The 25,559-nt window shown below is 43.5% G+C and overlaps 1 protein-coding gene across 1 annotated transcript in view; it reads left to right on the top strand.

Moving 5' to 3' along the window:
- LOC140425793 (synaptonemal complex protein 2-like) overlaps positions 1-25,181 on the top strand; it is a 111,939-nt gene extending 86,758 nt beyond the window's left edge. The window contains exons 6-9 of the mRNA XM_072510209.1: positions 2,200-2,304; positions 3,319-3,379; positions 13,583-13,642; positions 25,103-25,181. Of these exons, the coding sequence (XP_072366310.1) occupies positions 2,200-2,304; positions 3,319-3,379; positions 13,583-13,611 (195 nt within the window). The 3' untranslated portion in view covers positions 13,612-13,642; positions 25,103-25,181. The remainder of the gene's footprint in view (positions 1-2,199; positions 2,305-3,318; positions 3,380-13,582; positions 13,643-25,102) is intronic.
- The last annotated feature ends 378 nt before the right edge of the window (positions 25,182-25,559 follow it).

Below are 25,559 nucleotides of genomic sequence, written 5' to 3' on the forward strand. Positions count from 1 at the left end.
CATTATCCGAGTCATCTCCTTCCAAGGCTGCAATATCCTAATCTCATATTTCATAATTTAATCCTGATGGTAATAACCGGTCTTTTGGTTCAGGTAATATTCAAGATAATCTGCCATATTCTCACTGCATCTTGTAAGGATCATTCCTGTTGGTTTACTTTTTGAACCTTGGATATTTAATAGACATGTACCTTTAAACAGAGTAGAGGAAGTGAGGAGCTCCAAAAGTTACAAAATAGTACACTGTGCTTTGGAGGTTTAGATTTGGACAGAAGAGCTCCAACTTTCTGGCACCTGAAAGTTTGATTGGTTGGCTGGTGGCCAATGGATTGGCGAAAGACCTGTATTTTGCCCGGTGATGGTCAGTGATTGTGTTCTGTCAGGTGCAGAGAACCCAGGAAGCAAAATGCATCTGGCCGCTGAGAGAAGAAGCTGTGAGTTGTGCTCTCTCTTTCTCTCTGTCTCCAATAATGCTTCCTGCCTGTGGTTTCATAGAATTTACAGTGCAGAAGGAGGCCATTCAGCCCATCAAGTCTACACTGGCTCTTGGAAAGAGCACCCTACCCAAGCCCACACCTCCACCCTATCCCCATAACCCAGGAACCCAACCCAACACTAAGGGCCATTTTGGACACTAAGGGCAATTTAGCATGGCCAATCCACCTAACCCGCACATCTTTGGACTGTGGGAGGAAACCAGAGCACCCGGAGGAAACCCACGCACACACAGGGAGGACGTGCAGACTCCGCACAGACAATGACCCAAGCCAGGAATCGAACCTGGGACCCTGGAGCTGTGAAGCAATTGTGCTAACCACCATGCTACCCTCCATGCTACTGTGCTGCCCTAACTGAATCAGCAGAGAAGTTTTGAGATCCTGATGAATCTACAGTGGAAACCATTACAGACGGAAAGCAGGAACACCCCAACTGGAGGCCTCGACTTAAAAAAAAAAAAACTGGAAGATGTCTATCTGAAACAATGGGCGAAATTCTCCCCCAACGGCGCGATGTCCGCCGACTGGCTCCGCATCTTTGGGGGCCGAGCCCCAACATTGAGGGGCTAGGCCGGCGCCGGAGGGATTTCCGCCCCGCCAGCTGGCGGAAATGGCGTTTGGTGCCCCGCCAGCTGGCGCGGAAATACGGCGCATGCGTGGGAGCGTCAGCGGCTGCCGACAGTTTCCCGCGCATGCGCAGTGGGGAGAGTCTCTTCCGCCTCCGCCATGGTGGAGGCCGTGGCGGAGGCGGAAGGGAAAGAGTGCCCCATGGCACAGGCCCGCCCGCGGATCGGTGGGCCCCGATCGCGGGCCAGGCCACCGTGGGGACTCCCCCCGGGGTCGGATCGCCCCCCGCCCCCCCCCCCCCCCCCCCCAGGACCCCGGAGCCCGCCCACACCGCCTGGTCCCGCCGGTAAATACCAGCTTTGATTTACGCCGGCGGGACAGGCAATTTCTGGGCGGGACTTCGGCCCATCCGTGCCGGAGAATTGAGTGGGGGGTCCTGCCAACCGGCGCGGCCCGATTCCCGCCCCCGCCCAATCTCCGGTACCGGAGACTTCGGCGGGGGCGGGATTCACGGCGGCCAACGGCCATTCTCCGACCCGGCGGGGGGTCGGAGAATGACGCCCAATGACTTTCATCTTTTCATATTATTTTCCTTTACACCCCTTTTTCCCCTGTGTTCGTCTGTTTTGTGTATGTGTGTATGTATATAGAGAGGATAGGGCAAGTTAAGAGGCTGTTGGGAATTCGATAATTGCTAACCAGTTGTATTTGCTGCATATTTAATTTTTATTAATAACAATAACTATAAATTGTTTACATTACCAACCTGGTGAGTGTAGTTATTGGGCAACCAAAGACTTTCGGGTGCTTAGTCAAATTAATAATTAATTTCAATTATGTTACGACTCCAGGGACTGGAATTGACAGCGCACGATCCCAGGATGGCGTAACAATGTATATAGATGAATTTCTGACTGATCATATGTCCATTCTCAATTCTCAATCTGTGTTTACAGTTTAACTGCCTAATCATGCCGTTATGTTTATTGGAAATCTGTTCAATCTGGGTATATACGTGTATACAGAGAGTGGGAGGGGGGGGTAAATACATATTTTTAAAATGTGCAATATGAAAGTAAGGATATCAAATGGATGAGATGTAATACTATGTATTTGTCATTTTGTTGTCTTGCAGTTAAAAATACCAGCTGATGATAAATTGGAGAAGTTTTGGATTGATTTCAATCTCGGAAGCCGCAGTATAACTTTTTTTATTAAAGATGATAGTCAAGACAGTGAGGTAATAATATTTATTGTCACAAGTAGGCTTACATTAAACACTGCAATGAAATTATTATGAAAATCCCCTAGTCGACACATTCCGGCGCCTGTTCGGGTACAGAGAGGGAGAATTCAGAATGTGCAAATTACCTAACAGCATGTCTTTTGGGACTTGTGGGAGGAAACCGGAGCACCCGGAGGAAACCCACACAGACGCCGGGAGAACGTGCAGACTCCACACAGACAGTGACCCAAGCTGGGAATCGAACCTGGGACCTTGGTGCTGTGAAGCAACAGTGCTAACCACTGCGCTACCGTGCTGCCCAAAGAAAGTGGCTGCACTGTCCAAAGTCATTTACTTTCTACATTAAAAGAGATTTAAATGTGCATACATCAAAACTAAATTGGTAATACTTATTCCAAAATTGTGAATCTTGGTCCAGTAACATCTTGCCTTGAAAAGTTTAATCTGTTTAAGTTGTTTAGTTTTAGACTGTCATCTCCACACTTGTTTACTGTCGTTCAGCGGCAGAAATAATTCATTGAATCCTTACAGTGCAGAGGAGGCCATTTGGCTCATTGAACCTGCACCGACCCTCTGAAAGAGCCCCCCGCCCCGCCCTATCTCCATAACCCCATCTAAACTGCATGTTTTGTGATCTCGGCTGACTAAATGTCAGTTTTTTCCAAGATCAGCATCTTCGAGTCCGAGTTTTACAGCATAAAAAGAGGCCCTTTGGCCCAACATATGCGCCATCAAGCACCTGTCTGTTCTAATCCCATTTTCCAGCACTTAGTCCATGTCCTTGCATGCTATGACATTTTCAAGTGCTCATCTTAAATACTAAAATGTTGTGGAAAGCCGCCTCTACCACCCTATTCAGGCTGTCTGTTCCAGATTCTCCTCGGTTCCTCAACTCCCCTCTAAATCTCCTGCCCCTGAACTACAGTAGGTGAGCATCTAACTATGGGAACATACTTATGCTTTTGTACTTGGGAGATTGGTTTGAATTGTAAGTCTTTTTCTTGATAGGTGGACCTCTGGGAGACTGTCAGTTTGGTGCAAGATGGAGTCAAAAGTTTCAGTGTTCAAGGTGATGATACACAATGCAGTTTTAGTTAAAACAGTTGGTTGCTATCTTATCAGCTCTTTTCTTGCCTTTCTAAATCTCAATAATTATGAACACCTGTGGGATGGTCACAAGAATAAACTAAAAAAAAAGAATAAAGTGCCCAAAGTGAGTGCATTGATTAAGAAGGGCTACGAGGAATACAATAACCAGTTTAGAATTCTTGTTTCTCAACCCACAAAGTGTGGTGAATATGATTGGATCTACAAATACAAGTAGACATGTGTGAATATCATGTACTGACAATAATGGTCACAATGTTCAAAATGTTGAGAGACGCGTGTGACGTTCACCACAGTGTTTTAATATGCAGTGTTCAGAAAAGATGGGGAAGGGAGGTGGGAAGGCTGCACTGATCAGAGCAGACACTGCAGTACAGTAAAGGGTGCATGTCCTTGATGGAAAAAGGTCACAGTCCATTCGGTTAGAGATGAGAAGTCAAAAGGGTAAGATCATTATTGCAAACTATTGCACTATTGCAAACTAGGGTACCAATAGTGATATATCACCATGAGATATATGAGCAGAATTAGGCCATTGCGCCCATCGAGTCTGCTCCGCCATTCTATCATGGCTGATAATGTTCCTGATCTGTTACCTAGAATGCTACAGACCAAGAGCTGGATTGCAAAATCAGCAGATCATCATCTCCCTAGAACACATGACCTCGGAGCAGGAGTAGGCAATTTAGCCTCCCGAGCCTAACACCCTCAATGTGATCATGGGCTGGTCCCATCATGGCCTCTACTCCACTGTCCTGCCCATTGTCCAGAACCCTTCAACCCATGACCAATTAAAAATCTGTCTAACTCCTCAAATTTACTCACTATCCCAGCATCCACCCCACTCTGGGGTAATGAATTCCACAGATTCACAACTCTGTGTGGAGTCTGCACGTTCTCCCGGTGTCTGCGTGGGTTTCCTCCGGGTGCTCCGGTTTCCTCCCACAAGTCCCAAAAGACATGCTGTTAGGTAATTTGCACATTGTGTGGAATATAAGGAAAGTAGGAAGGAACTTAAGCAAGGAGTCAGGAGGGCTAGAAGGGGTCACGAAAAGTCATTGGCAAATAGGGTTAAGGAAAATCCCAAGGCTTTTTACACGTACATAAAAAGCAAGAGGGTAGCCAGGGAAAGGGTTGGCCCACTGAAGGATAGGCAAGGGAATCTATGTGTGGAGCCAGAGGAAATGGGCGAGGTACTAAATGATTACTTTGCATCAGTATTCACCAAAGAGAAGAAATTGGTAGATGTTGAGGCTGGAGAAGGGTGTGTAGATAGAACATAGAACAATACAGTGCAGTACAGGCCCTTCGGCCCAGGATGTTGCACCAAAACAAAAGCCATCTAACCTACACTATGCCATTATCATCCATATGTTTATCCAATAAACTTTTAAATGCCCTCAATGTTGGCGAGTTCACTACTGTAGCAGGTAGGGCATTCCACGGCCTCACTACTCTTTGCGTAAAGAACCTACCTCTGACCTCTGTCCTATATCTATTACCCCTCAGTTTAAAGTTATGTCCCTTCGTGCCAGCCATTTCCATCCGCAGGAGAAGGCTCTCACTGTCCACCCTATCCAACCCCCTGATCATTTTGTATGCCTCTATTAAGTCTCCCCTTAACCTTCTTCTCTCCAACGAAAACAACCTCAAGTCCATCAGCCTTTCCTCATAAGATTTTCCCTCCATACCAGGCAACATCCTGGTAAATCTCCTCTGCACCCGCTCCAAAGCCTCCACGTCCTTCCTATAATGCGGTGACCAGAACTGTACGCAATACTCCAAATGCGGCCATACCAGAGTTCTGTACAGCTGCAACATGACCTCCCGACACCGGAACTCAATCCCTCTACCAATAAAGGCCAACACTCCATAGGCCTTCTTCACAACCCTATCAACCTGGGTGGCAACTTTCAGGGATCTATGTACATGGACACCTAGATCCCTCTGCTCATCCACACTTTCAAGAACTTTACCATTAGCCAAATATTCCGCATTCCTGTTATTCCTTCCAAAGTGAATCACCTCACACTTCTCTACATTAAACTCAATTTGCCACCTCTCAGCCCAGCTCTGCAGCTTATCTATATCCCTCTGTAACCTGCTACATCCTTCCACACTATCGACAACACCGACTTTAGTATCGTCTGCAAATTTACTCACCCACCCTTCTGCGCCTTCCTCTAGGTCATTGATAAAAATGACAAACAGCAACGGCCCCAGAACAGATACTTGTGGTACTCCACTTGTGACTGTACTCCATTCTGAACATTTCCCATCAACCAACACCCTCTGTCTTCTTTCAGCTAGCCAATTTCTGATCCACATCTCTAAATCACCCTCAATCCCCAGCCTCCGTATTTTTTGCAATAGCCTACCGTGGGGAACCTTATCAAACGCTTTGCTGAAATCCATATACACCACATCAACTGCTCTACCCTCGACTACCTGTTCAGTCACCTTCTCAAAGAACTCGATAAGGTTTGTGAGGCATGACCTACCCTTCACAAAGCCATGCTGACTATCCCTGATCATATTATTCCTATCTAGATGATTATAAATCTTGTCTCTTATAAGACTTTACCCACTACAGACGTGAGGCTCACCGGTCTATAGTTGCCGGGGTTGTCTCTGCTCCCCTTTTTGAACAAAGGGACCACATTTGCTGTCCTCCAGTCCTCTGGCACTATTCCTGTAGCCAATGATGACATAAAAATCAAAGCCAAAGGTCCAGCAATCTCTTCCCTGGCCTCCCAGAGAATCCTAGGATAAATCCCATCAGGTCCTGGGGACTTATCTATTTTCAGCCTGTCCAGAATTGCCAACACCTCTTCCCCTACGTACCTCAATGCCATCTATTCTATTAGCCTGGGGCTCAGCATTCTCCTCCACAACATTATCTTTTTCCTGAGTGAATACTGACGAAAAATATTCATTTAGTATCTCGCCTATCTCTTCAGACTCCACACACAATTTCCCATCCCTGTCCTTGACTGGTCCTACTCTTTCCCTAGTCATTCGCTTATTCCTGACATACCTATAGAAAGCTTTTGGGTTTTCCTTGATCCTTCCTGCCAAATACTTCTCATGTCCCCTCCTTGCTCGTCTTAGCTCTCTCTTTAGATCCTTCCTCGCTACCTTGTAACTATCCATCGCCCCAACCGAAACTTCACACTTCATCTTCACATAGGCCTCCTCCTTCCTCTTAACAAGAGATTCCACTTCCTTGGTAAACCACGGTTCCCTCGCTCGACGCCTTCCTCCCTGTCTGACCGGTACATACTTATCAAGAACACGCAGTAGCTGATCCTTGAACAAGCCCCACTTATCCAGTGTGCCCAACACTTGCAGCCTACTTCTCCACCTTATCCCCCCCAAGTCACGTCTAATGGCATCATATTGCCCTTCCCCCAGCTATAACTCTTGCCCTGCGGTGTATACTTATCCCTTTCCATCATTAACGTAAACGTCACCGAATTGTGGTCACTGTCCCCAAAGTGCTCTCCTACCTCCAAATCCAACACCTGGCCTGGTTCATTACCCAAAACCAAATCCAACGTGGCCTCGCCTCTTGTTGGCCTGTCAACATATTGTTTCAGGAAACCCTCCTGCACACACTGTACAAAAAACGACCCATCTATTGTACTCAAACTACATCTTTTCCAGTCAATATTTGGAAAGTTAAAGTCTCCCATAATAACTACCCTGTTACTTTCGCTCATATCCAGAATCATCTTCGCCATCCTTTCCTCTACATCCCTAGAACTATTAGGAGGCCTATAAAAAAACTCCCAACAGGGTGACCTCTCCTTTCCTGTTTCTAACTTCAGCCCATACTACCTCGGAAGATGAGTCCCCATCTAGCATCCTCTCCGCCACCGTAATACTGCTCTTGACTAGCAGCGCCACACCTCCCCCTCTTTTGCCTCCTTCTCTGAGCTTACTAAAACACCTTAACCCCGGAACCTGCAACATCCATTCCTGTCCCTGCTCTATCCATGTCTCCGAAATGGCCACAACATCGAAGTCCCAGGTACCAACCCATGCTGCCAGTTCCCCTACCTTGTTTCGTATACTCCTGGCATTGAAGTAGACACACTTCAAACCACCTACCTGAACACTGGCCCCCTCCTGCGACGTCAAATCTGTGCTCCTGACCTCTATACTCTCATTCTCCCTTACCCTAAAACTACAATCCAGGTTCCCATGCCCCTGCTGCATTAGTTTAAACCCCCCCAAAGAGCACTAACAAATCTCCCCCCCAGGATATTTGTGCCCCTCAGGTTCAGATGTAGACCATCCTGTCTGTAGAGGTCCCACCTTCCCCAGAAAGAGCCCCAGTTATCCAAAAATCTGAATCCCTTCCGCCTGCACCATCCCTGTAGCCACGTGTTTAAATGCTCTCCCTCCCTATTCCTCATCTCACTATCACGTGGCACGGGCAACAACCCAGAGATAACAACTCTGTTTGTTCTAGTTCTGAGCTTCCATCCTAGCTCCCTGAAAGCCTGCCTGACATCCTTGTCCCCTTTCCTACCTATGTCGTTAGTGCCAATGTGGACCACGACTTGGGGCTGCTCCCCCTCCCCCCTAAGGACCCGGAAAACACGATCCGAGACATCATGTACCCTTGCACCTGGGAGGCAACATACCAAACGTGAGTCTCTCACGCTCCCACAAAATCTCCTATCTGTGCTCCTGACTATCGAGTCCCCAATTACTAATGCTCTGCTCCTCTCCCCCCTTCCCTTCTGAGCAACAGGGACAGACTCCGTGCCAGAGGCCCGTACCCCATGGCTTACCCCTGGTAAGTCCCCCCCCCCCCCCCCCCACAAGTATCCAAAGCGGTATACTTGTTTCTCAGGGGAACGACCGCAGGGGATCCCTGCACTGACTGCTTCTTCCCAGTCCCTCTTACAGTTACCCACCTATCTCCAATCTTTGGTGTAACTAATTCCCTGAAGCTGCTATCTATGACCCCTTCTGCCTCCCGAATGATCCGAAGTTCTTCCAACTCCAGCTCCAGTTCCCTCACTCGGTCTTGGAGGAGCTGGAGATGGCAGCACTTCCTGCAGATAAAATCAGCAGGTACACTAACTGCATCCCTCACCTCAAACATCCTGCAGGAGGAACATTGCACTCCCTTCCCTGCCATTCCTCTAACTTTCTACCAAGATCTGGCTAACAACTAAATTAAATTTTTATAAAAAATAATAATATAATATATGGTACTTACCTCAGACCAATGGGTTTTATTATTAGGTTAGAGGAGGAGGGCGGGTGGGAGACACTACACGTGTAGTGTCTCGGGTTTCCTCTCCACCAGAATTTATTGGTGAGGGTCTTCCCAGACGTCCACGGGTCGACTTCCTGTTCCCGCCTAAAAAACTAATTTAAAAAAAAAAAGAAAAATTCTCAGCTCCTGCTGAAATTGACTAACCAGCCAGCTCCACTCCCGCCGAAATCGACTGGCCTGCCCCTGCAAAGACAAATGCTTTTAAAGGTTGACTTGCCTCCCAGCAACCTCCTTCCGCAATGCTCCCGCTGAAACTGACTCACCAGCTGTTCTCACGCCGAAATCGACTGGCCTGCCCCTGCAAAGACAAGTGCTTTTAAAGGTTGACTTACCTCTCAGCAACCTCCTTCCGCAATGCTCCCGCTGAAACTGACTCACCAGCTGTTCTCACGCCGAAATCGACTGGCCTGCCCCTGCAAAGACAAGTGCTTTTAAAACATCTTCGAAGAACTCGAGCAAATTACTCAAGCATGATTTTCCCTCCTTAAAACCATGCTGACTCTGATGGATAGCACTTTGGCTTTCCAAATGTCCTGATAATACACCCTTGATGATTGATTTCTAACAATTTTCCAACAACGGATGCTAAACTAACGGGTCTATAATTTCCCACATTCTGCCTTCCTCCTTTTTTGAATAAAGGAGGAATAACATTATAACATTATGATTTCTCCAATCCATTGGAACCTTTTCCGGGTCCAGAGAATTTTGGAATATTATAACCAATGGATCCACTATCTTTGCTGCTACTTCCTTTAACTCCCTAGGGACTTGTCTGCCCTCAATCCCAAGAGTTTGTTGAGTACCGTTTCCCTATTGATGCTGATTATTCCAAGTTCCACCCTTTCTATTGCCTCTGAATTGCCTGTTCTTTCAGCACTGATGTGTCAAAGTCCTGGAACTCCCTCTCTAACAGCACTACGATGGTTCAAAGTGATGTGCTGCTGCCTTTTCAGGGCAAGTTAGGGGCATGTGATAGATTTTGACCTTGCCAGTGACGCCCACATCCCTTGAAGCGATAAAAGAAAATTGGAGGAGCAATGACATTTCAGAGCTTTGTGGAGATGGTGGAGGTAAGAGGTGGGAATGGTAAAAGCCATTGAGATATTTGAAAATCAAGAAAAGAATTTCAAAATCTAAGATATTGCTTAAATGGGAATCAGTAAGCATGGATGAATGGGTCTTGGTACAAGTAAGGGCATGGGCAGTAGAGCTTTAGATTACCTCCAGTTTATATGGAGTAGAATGGAAGACAGGCCAGGAATACATTGGGATAGTCAATAATAGAGGTAATAAAGACACATACCAACAACTGTGCAGTTCGTTCCTATGTTGACCACAACAGTAGGCGACCATATCTTGCAACCTATTCTGCTCCTTGGAAAAAGTTCTTCAACTATGAGGAGATGCCCTTAACTGTAGCATTGGGCAAACAACATGGCCTTTAGGACTGTAAGTTGAGGCTGTAGAGAGCAATATCTACCTCCCAACAATATTAGCCCCAATCGCTTTCTCATTCCTTTTTGCTTCCTCTGATTGAGTAGTCTCTTGTACCATGAAATGTGATTATTTTTCCCATCCTCCCTGCTTTTGTTCTCATCTATACCAGTAACATTGTTGGACCATGGAAAAGGCTGAGGCTCCTTCGCTTCTGCATCAATGATGTTATGACTCCATGGGCTACTGTGGGTCAATTCCAACACCACCTTGACCTGGAACTATTGAATTAACCAATAATTCTTAGAAAAATACCCTATTTTGGCCCTTGGCTGCCTAATAATTACAGTGACCAGGTTTGTAAATTTAAACACAATAACATTTTATTAATAAAAGAACTATAATGAAATATGCAGCAAATACAACTGGCTAAATATCATCTAATTCTTAATCTCCCACTTTATCTTGCCTCCACCCTCTATATGCACACACAAGGTAGACAAACACAGAGGAGGAGGGGGAAATAATAAGTAAAAGGAAAAACAAGTATTTGTTTCAGATGGTTGTTGTAAGCTCGCTGTCCTTCAAACCTGGCTTTCAGGTTGAGATTTCTACTTTCCAGTCTGTAGTGGTTTTCACTGTAGATTCATTGTTTAGCACAGGGTTAAATTGCTGGCTTTGAAAGCAGACCAAGGCAGGCCAGCAGCACGGTTCAATTCCCGTAACAGCCTCCCCGAACAGGCGCTGGAATGTGGCGACTAGGGGCTTTTCACAGTAACTTCATTTGAAGCCTACTTGTGATGAGCGATTTTCATTTAATTTCATTTTCAGGTCCATGTAGTTTCAGAAATATTGCAGCTCACAGCATTTCCGGGGAAAACACAAGGGAGAGAGAACAGGTCTTTTCTCGGTGTCCAGGATTTAAACTCTACTTTTATTCGATCTCTGAAAGTCATCCCACTCGGGCAGAATCCAATCACCACCTGCTACTGGGCAGAATATGGCCTTGTGGTCAAATCATTGGCCAATCAGTCCCAACCTATCCCTCGGATGTCTCAAAGTCTGCATCTTGCTGTCTAAAGCTAGCAGCACCATAATACTGTGTTGGAACTTCTTGAATTCCTCATTCTCTCTCTGCTGCTTGACTTAAAGATATGTCCATTAAACATCCATGGATCAAAATGCTAACAGCAAAAAATAAAGAAAGGGGAACGAAGGGAATCAACAGGAAGCACCTTTACAATGTCCTTGCATGTACCTGCTTGTGTCATAGTCACAAGCTTCTGCTCCTGACAACTAATCAAATTGAAACCATGACTTAGCTCAAAGGATGTGACTATTTGCTGGTTGAAAAGCCCTATTCTCCCTCTTTCCCCATCCTGGCTTCCTTAGGCCTCAGATGGACACCACTAGATAAATTAGACAATAGTCATGAATGACAACCATCAAGTATTTGAATACGAGAGGAATATTCTTTCCTTGAAAATAATTCTTAGATGTCTGTAAACCTCACCTGAGTCTTGAGAAAAATTGGACCACAAGTTGGAACTAATGAAACCGAGATCCAGAAATCATTCGGAGCAATTATCATTCTGCTCTTTGGGTTTTTCAAGGGATCTGATTAATCCATGAAAGTGAGAATGAGACTATAGAGCAGTGAAGTTGACATCCTTGATATTAACGTCAGGTGACTTATGGAATGCACAAAAGACCTTTTGTAACAATTTGCAAACCGATTTGAAATCCTCTTTCTGTTGCTCCTTTGTTTGCATTCAAAGCTTCTAACTCTTTTCTCCAGAACTCTGTGGCTGATTAGGAATTGATGGCTAATCTACAAATGTGGCTATGGTGACACCATTTTAGTCACATGCAATTTTAGGAGAAAACGGTTTACAGACAATACAAGAAAATGCATGTCAAGTCATATGTACAGTAAACAAATATCTACCACCTTACAGTGTAAACTTTCAATTTATTTTTCCTCAAAGTTTGTAATTCTGACATGAATTTATTAGACACAGCACATCTTAAAACCATGTCCAGGTTTTTGTCCAGTAGTTATCTCTAATGTGGGTGTTGGAAATATTGATATGTTACAACCTGGCTGTGCACTCCATCAAGAATGTGGTTGGTTACTGTCTGTTCACTGGCATGGTCTGGTTGATCTGATTAATTATTATTTGGGCTTGCTTGTTTTTGCTAGCCTGGTGCAGTTCTTAGATTTATCGAACTGTTAAAAATAGTACCTCCCTTCTCTTTAGTGTTGCTAATGTTTCCATGGTGCTGAAGTCTGGTGTCTTTATCCATGTTGCAGAACACTTAACCAGTTCACCAATTAGCATCAGCCAAGGAAGTAAAGAACATCTCAATCAAAATAGACTTGTATCATGTTCAAATGAAGTACTTTGAGATGTATTCCCAGGCATGGTTTTCAATAAGCAATGGCCTTGTTGAATTTTCTGGCCTTTAAGGAACATGCATTGGGATCTTTATAAGTCTTGGTGTCAGTGCAAGGGAGGAAATTTATCTTATGCTATCATTACTAGGTCAATTACTGGGGGGCATTGGTTTAAGGTGAGAGGGGCAAGGTTTAGAGTAGATGTACAAGGCAAGTTTTTTACGCAGAGGGTAGTGGGTGCCTGGAACTCGCTACCGGAGGAGGTGGTGGAAGCAGGGACGACAATGACATTTAAGGGGCATCTTGACAAATACATGAATAGGATGGGAATAGAGGGATACGGACCCAGGAAGTGTAGAAGATTGTAGTTTAGTCGGGCAGCATGGTCGGCACGGGCTTGGAAGGCCAAAGGGCCTGTTCCTGTGCTGTACATTTCTTTGTTCTTTGTTCTTGTTCTATTAAGGTTGTAATATTTTTAGCTGTATTTGATCAAGCTTCCCATCTTCTCTATAAAGTCATCCTGTCACTGGGGGATGGAAATTTAGAAAAAGACAAGAAATTAAGGAATATCCCAGTTGCATTCTTTTCACCCAAGGAGGAAATATCCGACAGTATGTGTGTCTCTGGTTGATCCTACATGATTGTGCTAAAGATTATGCTAATGTTGCGATACAGGCTGATGTTTTCAGTGGAGTACAGTGACATGGACCTTTACACTTCTGTTTTTAAAAATATCCTCTCAAATTGACAGAAGTTAACACAACTGCAATCCTCATTATAAACCTAAAAGGACTACTGTCAGTCAGTAAAAAGAAGGGGAAAAAGGTGAAAATATATTTCGACTGTGCATTTGATATCCTGACCACAACCAAGTTGGTGTATGGCGATGACAAACTGCTGGCAAGTTTTCAAGATTTTCACATGGTTCTCAATGAACTTCATGGTGTGGTGATGGGAGATGAGAATTTCGTAAATTTCATATCAGTTCCTATATCTGTAAAACTCATGCTGTTCTAAAAATGCTTGAATTATAGAACTTGCCGTGCCCTCCAATGGAATCTGAACTGAAGACCACAGGCTTGGTCTCAAATGAGGTATGGGCAGCACTATTAAATTTCATTGTGATCATGTGAGGACAGTCATTTCAATGTAATTTAATGTTTCATTGGAGAATAAGGAGGAGAGCAGAGATTGGATTGTGGCTTCTATGGAAACATGAGCCGAATGACTGATTTTAATATTCATGAGAGAAGATGTTTTGACTTTTCACAATTACGTCAATTTCCATCACTGTGTTTAGCCCTTTATTTTTAACAAATCGAAACTTTGCTACAGTAATACATTTGTATGTTCAGTAGCTGTTTTTTTAATTCATTTCTATGATGTGGAGCTTGCTGGCAAGGCCAATGCTTATTTTCATCCTTAGGTTCATCCGTAATGCTGTTATATTTAATCCGTAATGCTGTTATATTTCAGGACATAGGTTTCAGTGTGAATGATCTATTTCCAAGGCAAGATGGTATGATTTGGAAAAAGGTTGAGGCTGTCTGGTGCCTGCAGTCCCTCTCTTACAAGGTTGTAGTGGTAGCAGGAGGTGCTAAAGGAGAAGTTGTTGTAGTGCATGTGGTACACATGGCAGCTATGTTGCACTGGTAATGGAGGGAGTGAATGTTCCAGCTGATGGATGGGGTGCCAATTAAATTTGTTGTTTTTTTCCTAGATGTTGGTAAGCTTCTTGAGTGTTGGAGCTGACTCTCACAGATAAATGGAACAATACCATCTCACTCCTGTCCTGTACTTTGTAGGTTGTGGAAATGTTGTGGGGAGTCAGCAGACTCCTTAGCAAATTAATGTTGCTTGTCAATTTTATCAGTCAAGACAGAAGGTTGTCCTGGTTTTGTTGGATGTGGGCATGGACTGTTTTGTATTCTGAGGATTTGCAAATTGATCGGGATGCTGCTATAATCAGTGAATCTCCCATCTTCTGATCATATGATGGAGGGGAGGTCACTGAAGCAACCAAAGACGATTGGGCCTAGATCACTGATCTGACAGTTTTTCCTTTTTCTGTGCACAGTCGCGAAGGGTAGTTGGACAGACACTGCCGCGCAATGTGCTGTTATTTTGAATGCAAACTACGAACCTGTCACTTTAGTACTTGACGTACTGTTGTTCCTGGATAACTTGAGACATTTAAATCTTCATGAAATAACTGATAAGCACCAACACCAGGAATATTCAGTTGATAATTTAATCTCCCAATTCCAGAGCCTTCACTGAACTGATATCTAGTTACTTTCTAGATTCATCAGTCTTCTGCTTTGGTATTCATTAAGAACTCAATCATTTTGGGTGTAATATACCTTGGTAAATTTTTCCTCCTGCTTTCTGAACTCGCTAGGCAAGAAAAGGGAGATAACGCTTTCATTGGGATCTAAAACGTTGTTGCTCCATCATATCTCCTGGGTCTGTAGAGAGCCAACTGCTGAATAAAGAGATATAAAATGAATTGTTGTGTTCAGCATCACCATTCGGGCGAAAGTTTTGTTCAGCTCCCTGAAACTTGCTGCTCATTGCTTGGATCTTGCTGCTGTCAAATGTCTAGAAGATGAGCACTTTCGAAGCTAAAATTTCTTGTTGTTCTGCAGTTTTCATGCCCTGTGATATCCTTGTGCCGTGTTGCTTCTCTCTGAATTGTTTTCTGGGCTTAAGACTGGGTGTTTAAAACTACATTTCAGTACTCTCGGTATAACCTTAGGACAATGGTGTACAATCTGAACATGGTTCTGTCTGGATGTACTGTACAGTACTATATGATAAAGCAGTAGAATCTTACAGTTCTGAAGGAAGGCATTTGACCCATCATGCTGGTACCAACTCATCGATTATCATCAAATTTATTTACAGTGCAGAAGGAGGCCATTCGGCCCATCGGGTCCGCACCGGCTCTTGGAAAGAGCACCCCACCCAAGTTCAACACCTCCACCCTATCCCCATAACCCAGCAACCCCACCCAAGTGAGAACTCTTTTGTCACTTCATGCATTTATCTAACTAACTTATATAAATTACTTTTAAATCTTTTTCTACCACTCTTCAGGCAGTGCATTCCAGATTATTACAACTTGCATATTCTTATTTTGCCACCTGACTTTATTTTGCCCTCTCCTGACTTTTCCCAATTATATTCTATAACTAACCTCTGCAAGTCAAAACTGATGTTGTGGTCTTTGATCCCTGCCAGCTGCTTCAATCCATAATTACCAACTCCATCCCTCCCCTAGCAACTGAATTAGACTATACACAATCTTGGTGAATTATTTGGTCCCAAGATGAGCTTCTCTATGTGCATCCAAGTTAAAACAAAATCACCAATTTCCACCTTAGATTCCACCTCTGCTTTCCTCAACTGCTGTTGAAACTGTCAATCAAGCTTCTGTTCTCGACTTAAATATGCCAACACATTCCTGGCCAGCTTCACATTTTTCATCCTTCATAAACATAAACTCAAGTGCACAGATCTTTGAAAGTGATATCACAAGTAATCAAGGCAGTCAAGAAAGCATAGGGAATGCTTGCCTTCATTGGATGGGGCATAGAGTATAAAAACTGGCAAGTCATGCTGCAGTTGTATAGAACCTTGGTTCGGCTGCACTTATAATATTGCGCAGAATTCTGGTCATTTCACTACCAGAAGGATGTGGAGGCTTTGGAGCGGGTGCAGAGGAGGTTTACCAGGATGTTGTCTGGTTTGGATGGTGTTAGCTATGTGGAGAGGCTGAATAGACTCTGACTGTTTTCATTATAACGATGGAGGTTGAGGGGTGACCTGATAGAGGTCTACATGATTGAGGGGCATACTAATTATCTTTATTATTGTCACAGTAGGCTTACATTAACACTGCAATAAAGTTACTGTGAAAATCCCCTAGTCGCCACACTATGGCACCTGTTCAGGTAAACGGGGGGAATTTAATGTCCAATTCACCGAACAAGCAAGTCTTTTGGGACCTGTGGGAGGAAATCGGAGAAACTGGAGGAAACCCACCCAGACACTGGGAGAACGGGCACACTCCATACAGACAGTGACCCAAGCAGGAATCGAACCTGGGACCCTGGAGCTGTGACGCAACAGTGCTAACCACTGCTACTGTGCCGCCATGGACAGTGGATGGGCAAATCACTTTCCCAGGGTGGAGGGGTCAGTCACCAGGGGGCATAGGTTTTAAGGTACATGAGGCAAAGTTTAGAGGAGATGTGCGATGTTAAGTAACATTGCAATTAGTTGTCTCATTTATGTTAAGTAACCATTAATTATTCGAACTGATGACAAAAGTTTTACAAAGGTTTCTGGGGAAACATTTGATTCCGATGGCTCTGATGACCCAAATAGGTCAGCCTGCAATAAGGCAGAATATGGAAGATACAATTTTGCCACCTTGTTACTAGTGTATGGCTACGAACAGGGCTCAAAGACTATAGACTGAGACAGAGACAAGGAAATTATGAAGACAGAAACCCAGTTAGAACCTACAATAGGAAGATGCACCCCAGAAATGCACGGGGTATGACAAATCGATGTTTCCGATGTGACTCTCAATACCATTATGCTTTCAACTGTCCAACTCGTTATGATAATGTTTGAAGCGACACATGACATGGAAGAGTCAGAAGAGGAAAAAGATAGTGACCAGAAAGATGGCATTGTCCTATTGACAAGCAGTTTTACGCCGGTAATGAGGGTGTTGGTTGCAGAATCTTCAACTGTGCTGTATTGGACAGTGGCTGCACATCTACTGTGTGTGGAATTGACTGGTTAAAATGTTACCTGGACTCTTTGAATGCTGAAAATCGTAACAAGGTTAAGGAATTTGAAAGTTCCACAAGTTCCAGGTTTGGGGATGATAATACTCTGAAGTCGCTGAAAAGATTGGTGATCCCTTGCAATATTGCCGGAGTGAATCATTTCATTAGCACAAATGTTGTATCACGTGAGATACCTTTGCTTCTGAGCAGACCGTCGATGAAGAAAGCACACATGAAACTGGATATGGAACAGGATAAGGCAACAGTTTTTGGAAAGATGGTGCACTTACAATTTACACAGTTGGGACACTATTGTATTCCATTACTGACAAATAATTTTTCAAGTAGAGTGGTTAAGGATGTGTTAATGGCAGTTGAAAATGGAACTTTAGCTGATAAAAAGCTTGTATTAAAACTGCACAGGCAATTTGCACATCCGTCTCCTCGGGGGCTGAAACATTTATTAAAGGATGCAGGGGTAAGGGATGAAGACTATACTAAACTGATAGAACAGGTTAGTGACCGCTGTGAAGTTTGTAGGAAGTACAGAAGGACACCAGCACGACCGATCGTAACCCTACCTTTGGCCAGGGATTTTAACGACATTGTGGCCATGGACCTTAAGATCTGGGATAAAGCAGATAGTATATTTATTTTGCATTTTGTAGATTTATCAATCAGATTTAGTCAATCAACGATTGTACGAAGTGAAGAAAAGAGGGGAATTATGGATCAAATCGTGGAAAAATGGATAGGGACAGGAATGGGTCCACCGGCAAAATTCCTTGGGGACAATGGGGGAGAATTTGCTAATGATGAGTTTGGGGATATGTGTGAAAACATGAATGTCAGAGTTATGAATATGGCTGCAGAAAGCCCATTTAGTAATGGTGTCTGTGAAAGAAATCGTGCTGTCATCGATGACATGCTTCGGAAAATTTTGGCAGATCGACCAAATTGCAGGCTAAATTCAGCTTTAGCATGGGCAGTACATGCAAAGAATTCATTGCAGATGGTTGGGGGCTATAGTCCTTATCAATTAGTGTTTGGTAGAAATCCTAAAATTCCGTCCATTTTGAATGACCAGCCTCCAGCTTGGGAGGGGACTACAATTAGCTCTGGTTTTGCTGAACATTTAAATGCATTACATAGCAGTAGAAAAGCTTTTTTGGAAGCAGAATTCTCTGAAAGAATTCGCAGAGCTTTAAGACACAACGTACGGCCATCCGATGCCGTTTTTCAGCAAGGAGGCGTGGTTTACTGTAAGAGAGACAATTCTAATGAATGGAAAGGCCCAGGGAAGATCATAGGCGTAGATGGCAAAACAATTATTTTGCAACATGGTAATCAAACTGTTAGGGTTCATTCATCAAGGTACAGATTACAAATTTTCAAATTTAGACCGAGCAGACGGACATGATGAGGAACCAGAGTCATCTGGGACGCATGTGTTACAGAACTATGAGGACCAATTAACTGATATAGACAGGGTTTCTGTGGAGGAACGCAACACTTCTGGTGAATTAAAACAGGCCATTTTTCCAAAAGGGCAACTGCCAAAAGTTGGTACAAAAGTGACATACTTGCCTGAAGGGTCTAGTCTATGGAAGGATGCAACTGTTATTAGTAGAGCAGGGAAGGCCACTGGAAAGTATAAACATTGGTTGAATGTACATCATTCAGGGGAGGGAGTCAAGACAATGGTTTGGGAAAACAAAGTTCAAAAATGGAGGGCTCAGAAACGCAGTGCCAGTTCAGATACTACATCGGATAGTGAACAGGTCCGCAGGAGAAGGTCGAGAACTATTGATAGGACATCCCACAGCAGAAGGGAAAGAACAAGCAGTAGCAGTACAGAACGAGATACCAGGCGGGAGAGGGGACGTAGTTTGTCAAGATCTCGGAACATGACTAAGACTACGAATACAAATAGGAGTAGAAGCCCACATGCACGTGAGATTTTGGTGGCTTCAAATACGATAGATGAAAAAGTTATTAATGAAGCTAAACAGCAAGAATTGCATAGTTGGAGTGAATTTGGGGTATACATGGAAGTACCGGATAGGGGACAAAGAGCTCTATCCCACAGATGGATTTGCACGGAAAAGGTTCTTCCGGATGGAACTTACAAGGCAAAGGCCAGGCTCGTGGCAAGGGGATTTGAAGAAAACTTAGAAGATCAGGATTTAAGGGTCGATTCACCTATAGCAGGAAAGGTTATTTTAAAGATCATCTTGGCTCTATTAGCCACAAAGGAATGCAAATCTATAGATATAAAAGCTGCCTTTTTGCAGGGGCATCAGCTCCAGAGAGACATTTTTCTCCGTCCTCCTAAAGAAGCAGCCAACAGAGAAGGGGTACTCTGGAAGTTGAACAAATGTGTATATGGATTAAATGATGCATCTAGAGTCTGGTATTTTTCAGTAAGGTCAGTTTTGTTAAAGTTAGGCTGTTGCCAGTTGAAAGCAGATCCTGCAATGTTTCACTAGCACTATAAAGGAAATCTTTCTGGCATTTTTATGATGCATGTCGATGATTTTTTGTGGGATGGGACTAGTGATTTTGAAGCTATTGTAATCTCTGGTTTGAGGAAAGAATTTGGGGTTGGAGGTCAGGCTTCTGGTGCATTTAAATTTATTGGACTGGAAATTGGACAGACTAAATTAGGGGCAACTTGACGTCAGCAATCTTATTTGGAAAGCATCACCCCAATAGCAATTAGTCGTGGCCGAGTTTCACAAAAAGACGCAATGGTTTCAAAGATAGAAAAAGAGCAACTGCGAAGTTTAATTGGGCAACTGAACTGGTTAGGTAGACAGACTAGACTGGACGTGAGTTTTGATGTCTTTGAGTTGAGTACAAAAATGAATGATCCCAAAGTGGAAGACCTAATAATAAGAGCAAATAAAGCGTTGGCCAAACTAAAAATGCAGCAGTGTGTTTTGAAGTTCCCGGTTTTAGGTGACCTTAAGCACTTGAAACTCATAGTTTATCGTGATGCGTCCTACGCAAATTTATGTGATGGGGTTTCAAGCGCAGGAGGTTTTATAATTTTCCTTTTGGGGAACAATGGTAAATGTTGCCCACTTGTGTGGGAAACAGAAAATAAGGAGAGTGGTAAAAAGCACTTTGGCTGCTGAGACGTTAAGCCTTGTAGAGGCGGTGGATATGGCTTTTTATATAAGTATGATATTGACAGAAATTTTGGAATTAGGGAATTTGGGTAATATACCTATTGACTGTCACATTGACAAAATCTCTGTGGGAAAATGTGCACTCTACAAAAAGTGTCAATGAAAAGAGGTTACGGATAGACATCGCAAGTTTGAAGCAGATGTTGGACAGAGGGGAAATAACAAAAATTCAATGGGTCGACAGGAGCTACCAACTGTCAGACTGTTTTACGAAAAGAGGGGCGAGTTCACAGAAACTTTTGGATATTGTTAATGAAGGGCGCTTGTTTCTGTGACTTTTTTTTCTTTCTTGTCCAAACAATAAAAAGGGGGTTTGAGTTTCTTGAAATTGTTTTCACCTAATTTTTTTTTCTCCAAGGAAGAGGAGACTTAAGTAATGGGTTAAGACATTGCAATTAGTTGTCTCATTTATGTTAAGTATCCATTAATTGACACTGATATGTAAAGGGGCTTCAGGTGGCCTCTGTGAGGTGATGTGTAGTTAGAGGTTTGAGCACAGTCTGTTGGACTGAAATAAATGTGTGTTGGTGAAAAAGGAGCAGAACTTTAGACTCTTCATTTCACAGTAACTAAAACGTCTAACATGCGAGGCAGGTTTTATACACCGAGGCTGGAACGCGTTGCCAGGGGAGGTTGTGGATACATTAACTACGTTCAAAAAGCATCTCGTCAGTACATGGATTGGATGAGTATAGATGGATTCGGCATTACGAAGTGCTGAGGGTTTTGGCCAAGAGTGGTAATCATGACTGGTACAGGCTTGGAGAGCCAAAAAGGGCCTGTTCCTGTGCTGTATTCTTTGTTCGTCCACAACTCTAACTCCTATCAAATCCTATTCACCCCTATATTTCTGATCTATGATTTTTATTTAAGCAATAGTTTGATTTTTAAAATTCACTTCCTTGATTTCTAATCCCTTAAATGCCAGATAATCATCATTAACAACATAATGCTATTAAGTGTCCATTTCTCAGCCCAACCTGGACATTATGCAAGTTGAGCTGTAAGCTGGGATGGCCTGCTTTGTTATTTGCATTGTAAAAAGAACTGAGCATTGTGGAACAACCAGCAAACAACACCACTCCTTATATTTTAAGATGAAGAAAAGGTCATTGAGGGAGCATCCTCCACTCCATCAATGAACAACAGCAACACAATTTTACCTAGCATCTTTTTCATGTGTTAAAATATTGCAAGGTGCTTCATGGGAGCACTATCAGCCAAAATTGACATCCTGCCATATATTGGGACAACCAAGGGCTTGGCCACAGCTTTGCCAAGTCTTGAGGTAATCGACAGTCCTACAAGCCTCATTTCTGCATTTTCCAAATCTGGCCTCTTTCATATCTCTGAATTTAATCATTGAACCATTGGCAGAATGTTTTCACCTATGAGCCCCAAGGCCTGGAATTCCATCCCTCAACCTCTCAGCCTCTACATTTCATGCCTCCTTTAAACCTAACTCGGACCCAAGCTTTTGGTCAAATTTCTGCCCAAATATCTCCCCTCAGTTTGGTGTGAGATTTTAATAGTGTGCCTGTGAAGACCTTTGGCATTTTAAAGAAATAAATGCATCCTGTCTGTGCGTGCATCCCTTACTTCAGCGAAGGTATTGGTGGGTAGGTTGGAGGAGTGCTTCCCGAAGGTGATAGGGGAGATCAGACAGGGTCTGTGTCGGGGAGGCAGCTCTTCTCAAATATTGGGAGTATATTGAATGTGGTTATGGCACCGGCGGAGGGGAGGGAGACAGAAGTGGTTGTGGCATTGGACGCCCAGAAGGCAGTTGACCGAGTAGAGGGGGGTATTTCATGGCAGTTCTGGAGTGGTTTGGGATTGGGCCACGATTTGTAGATTGGATAAGGCTGCTCTATAGGGAGCCGAGGGCGGGTGTCCGCACGAATCGCATAAATTTGGGATATTTTGCTCTGCACCGTGGGACCAGTGTAGCCATCTGGGATGGCCACTTACAAAGGATCCTGGGAAATATGGCCACCTGCAAAGGACAATAGGAAATATGGTTAACCCAGGACTCAGATGCTCAGAGCTTATGTATATTTGCAACTCTGATAACTAGACGCTATTGAAACCCCCAGCTACTTTGCATTCTAATAGCCCATTTTCCCAGAACAAAAGACCTGTACTCTGGTAACAGATACAGAAACAGACTCATCGGCGCCACTCCCTTTGCTCGGGGAGCCCAAAAAGCCAAGGTCAGTGCCCTCTCAGGACGAGCCCCGCCATCAAGCCACCCGCCCCTTTATTAGCCAAAATCGAAGGCAGTAATCGAAGCCTGACGAATTATTGGGTCCAAAGCTAAGGACCGTCCAAAAGAGCGCGAAACCCCAGAAGGATAAAGAGACATGCTGCCATGTTCAGTCTCTCTTGGCCCCGGCGCTCGGGCTCTCTTGGCCACGACCTACGCCTACAACCAAGTGTAGCATCACAACCAGAAAACAAGTTCAAGACCAACGATCGCTACCAGATGAATGAACCACGCAGAAACAAAGTCATTTCTCCAGACCCAGCCACGCAAGATCCGAACAAAAGCCTTGTTCCAAAAGCATAAAGTTGGGTGCCTGAAGTTAAGTACAGGTTGTTGTAGTGTTGGGTGTAATTTAGCTTGTAGTGTTTTATGTTGCATGTCAAAGTAAATCTCGTGTGTAAATAAACTATCATTGAACTTGAACTAGCTAATTGGTTGTTTGGTTTTTGATCGATATCCGGTAAAACCTTGTGGTGGTATCATTTGACACCTGGCAACTCAGAAAAGCAATATCATCATTAATAACAGTCATATCAGTATTCAGTTAAAAAGAGCAACATTATTGGCGTCTCCGGTGCTGATTGGCAACACCAAGCAGGAATGTCCTATCCCCCCACCCCCGCTGTTGTTCGTGCTTGAGATTGAGACATTGGCCATCGTGTTGAGGAGTTCGGAGGTGTGGAAAGGGGACCTTTGTATGCGGACAACTTGCTCTTGTATGTATCGGCACCGAGTGGGTCACTGGGAGCATATTGGAGTTGCTTCAAGTATTTGGTCTCTTTCGGGATATAAACTAAATTTAGATAAGTGTCTCATTCATTTTGGCAGTATTTCAGTAGTGTAAGTAGTGTTATGGACAGGTGAGGTGGTGATTTCTCCTCTCGTCACTTGTAAACAGAAAAGTGTTTTGATTTGCATTCCTTTCATAAACGGTGGTGTATTTCCCAAACCCTCCGTTTTGGTGTGATCCAACTTCCATTTATAGCCCCACAGCAAACGTTGGATATGATGAACTCCTATATGTACGTACACGAACATGGGAGGAGGGTAGCAGCATTGCTTCCTTTTCATCCATATAATGAAAAAGAGGTAAAGAAAGATTCACAGAGAAGACAACAGAGAAACGAATAATTTTTTTCACGCGAGTCCAGATTAAAGGCCAATGGTGAATTCCTCCAGAATTCAGCAGGCTGAACTGATGCTGGATAATTCACTTTTCCAGTAGAGTTGACTTCTGCAATGAGGTATGCAAAGATGAATCAGTCTTGTAGGCATTGGTTCAGAATTTCCAATAAAAACAGCATAGATGGGAACAGGCTTCAAACCTGGCTAAAGCCTGTTTTCTGCTCTGTTGCTAGGTAGATGGAAATGGGGCATTATTTCGGCTGCACAGGGCAATGTTGCTGGTTCCACTAGCCATGGATTCATGTCACAGGAAGTCCACCTCTCCACTTTGGCTTGAACAAAGCGTGTGCATACCTTTGACTGGGTCCCTGAGATGGTTAATGTTCCAGCCACCGGGTTAAAGTGGGTTGTTACCGGGTCCTTTATCCTAGCAGACAAATTGGCTCATTTGGCCAGGCGTGGCTTTTGAAATGTAGATGGGCATTGTATAATTCTCTTTGCAGTTAGTCTCTGCAGGCCACGGGAGCGATAATGAGGTACAAATTTTGATATTGCCAAATCATCCCTTCTGTTCAGGGTCACCGACATAGCTTCACCTATTTCAAAATAAAAAGGGCCTCTGTAAAATTTTGAAATTAGCCAGCCGAATACATATTGTATAAAAAAAAATATAGCATGAACTCTTACCCCCTGACAGTAGAATGCTTTCTATTTATTTTTTCTATTTTTAAAAACTCTCTTGGATAAGAATTTTTTCCAATCAAGATTGAATGAAGACATTTACCCATGCAGATATTATATATGTATGTAGATCTGGTGTAAACATAGAATTCCTATTCCCCTTGTAACACCTGCTATCATTAATATGGTTAGGTGTCGGTGTTTCATTTCTCAACGTTATTGGAGAATTTGTGTGACTTCTTGCTGAGGATTCTATTCCTTTTTGTAACTTAGCACACTTTGTATTTGAAATGAAATACTTAAAATCCACAGTGGAGTAACTTGATGGCGAGACACGAGGCATTTTGCTCCCATTTCCTAGTTCCAGTAGTTTTGGATTTTCAGGATTTACCGCTTTTTGATCTATTACTTTGTGATCTATTACTTTGTGAAGGGTTGATGTGCTGAAAAGATTGTCTTCATTCTACAGATTTTCTGTTTTTGTAGGTGACAGTCCTCGGCAGCCAACATCCAAATTCAGACAGGTCTGAAACAAAACACCCAGCCAGTGATGGTGAGCTTGACAGAAGGCTTGACTCAACACAATCTGAAGAGCAAAGATATTACAGTGATACAGAAAGACATCACCGTAAATCAGTAAAAGTGTGCATTACCTTTTTAAGTGTCTTATTAACCAGTCTGTTCCACATTGTTCCATATTTTAATTTATTGCAAGAAAATAATTCTCCCCGTTTAACTCCGCCCAGCCCCTTGTTTCATTGTTTTCTCCGCTTATTCATATTTTTCTTAATTGCATGAACATTGAGCCCGTTCTGAAACATAGGATTTTGAATTGTATTGGTATTGTTGCTCGAAGCTTTTCAACTTGCATGCATTAAGACAATTCTGAAGAATAATAAATTTAAAGGGAGAGTACTGTTTGATTGGCAAGTGGAATTTCGTA

Source organism: Scyliorhinus torazame, chromosome 6, assembly GCF_047496885.1.
Source record: "Scyliorhinus torazame isolate Kashiwa2021f chromosome 6, sScyTor2.1, whole genome shotgun sequence".
NCBI lineage: Eukaryota > Metazoa > Chordata > Chondrichthyes > Carcharhiniformes > Scyliorhinidae > Scyliorhinus > Scyliorhinus torazame.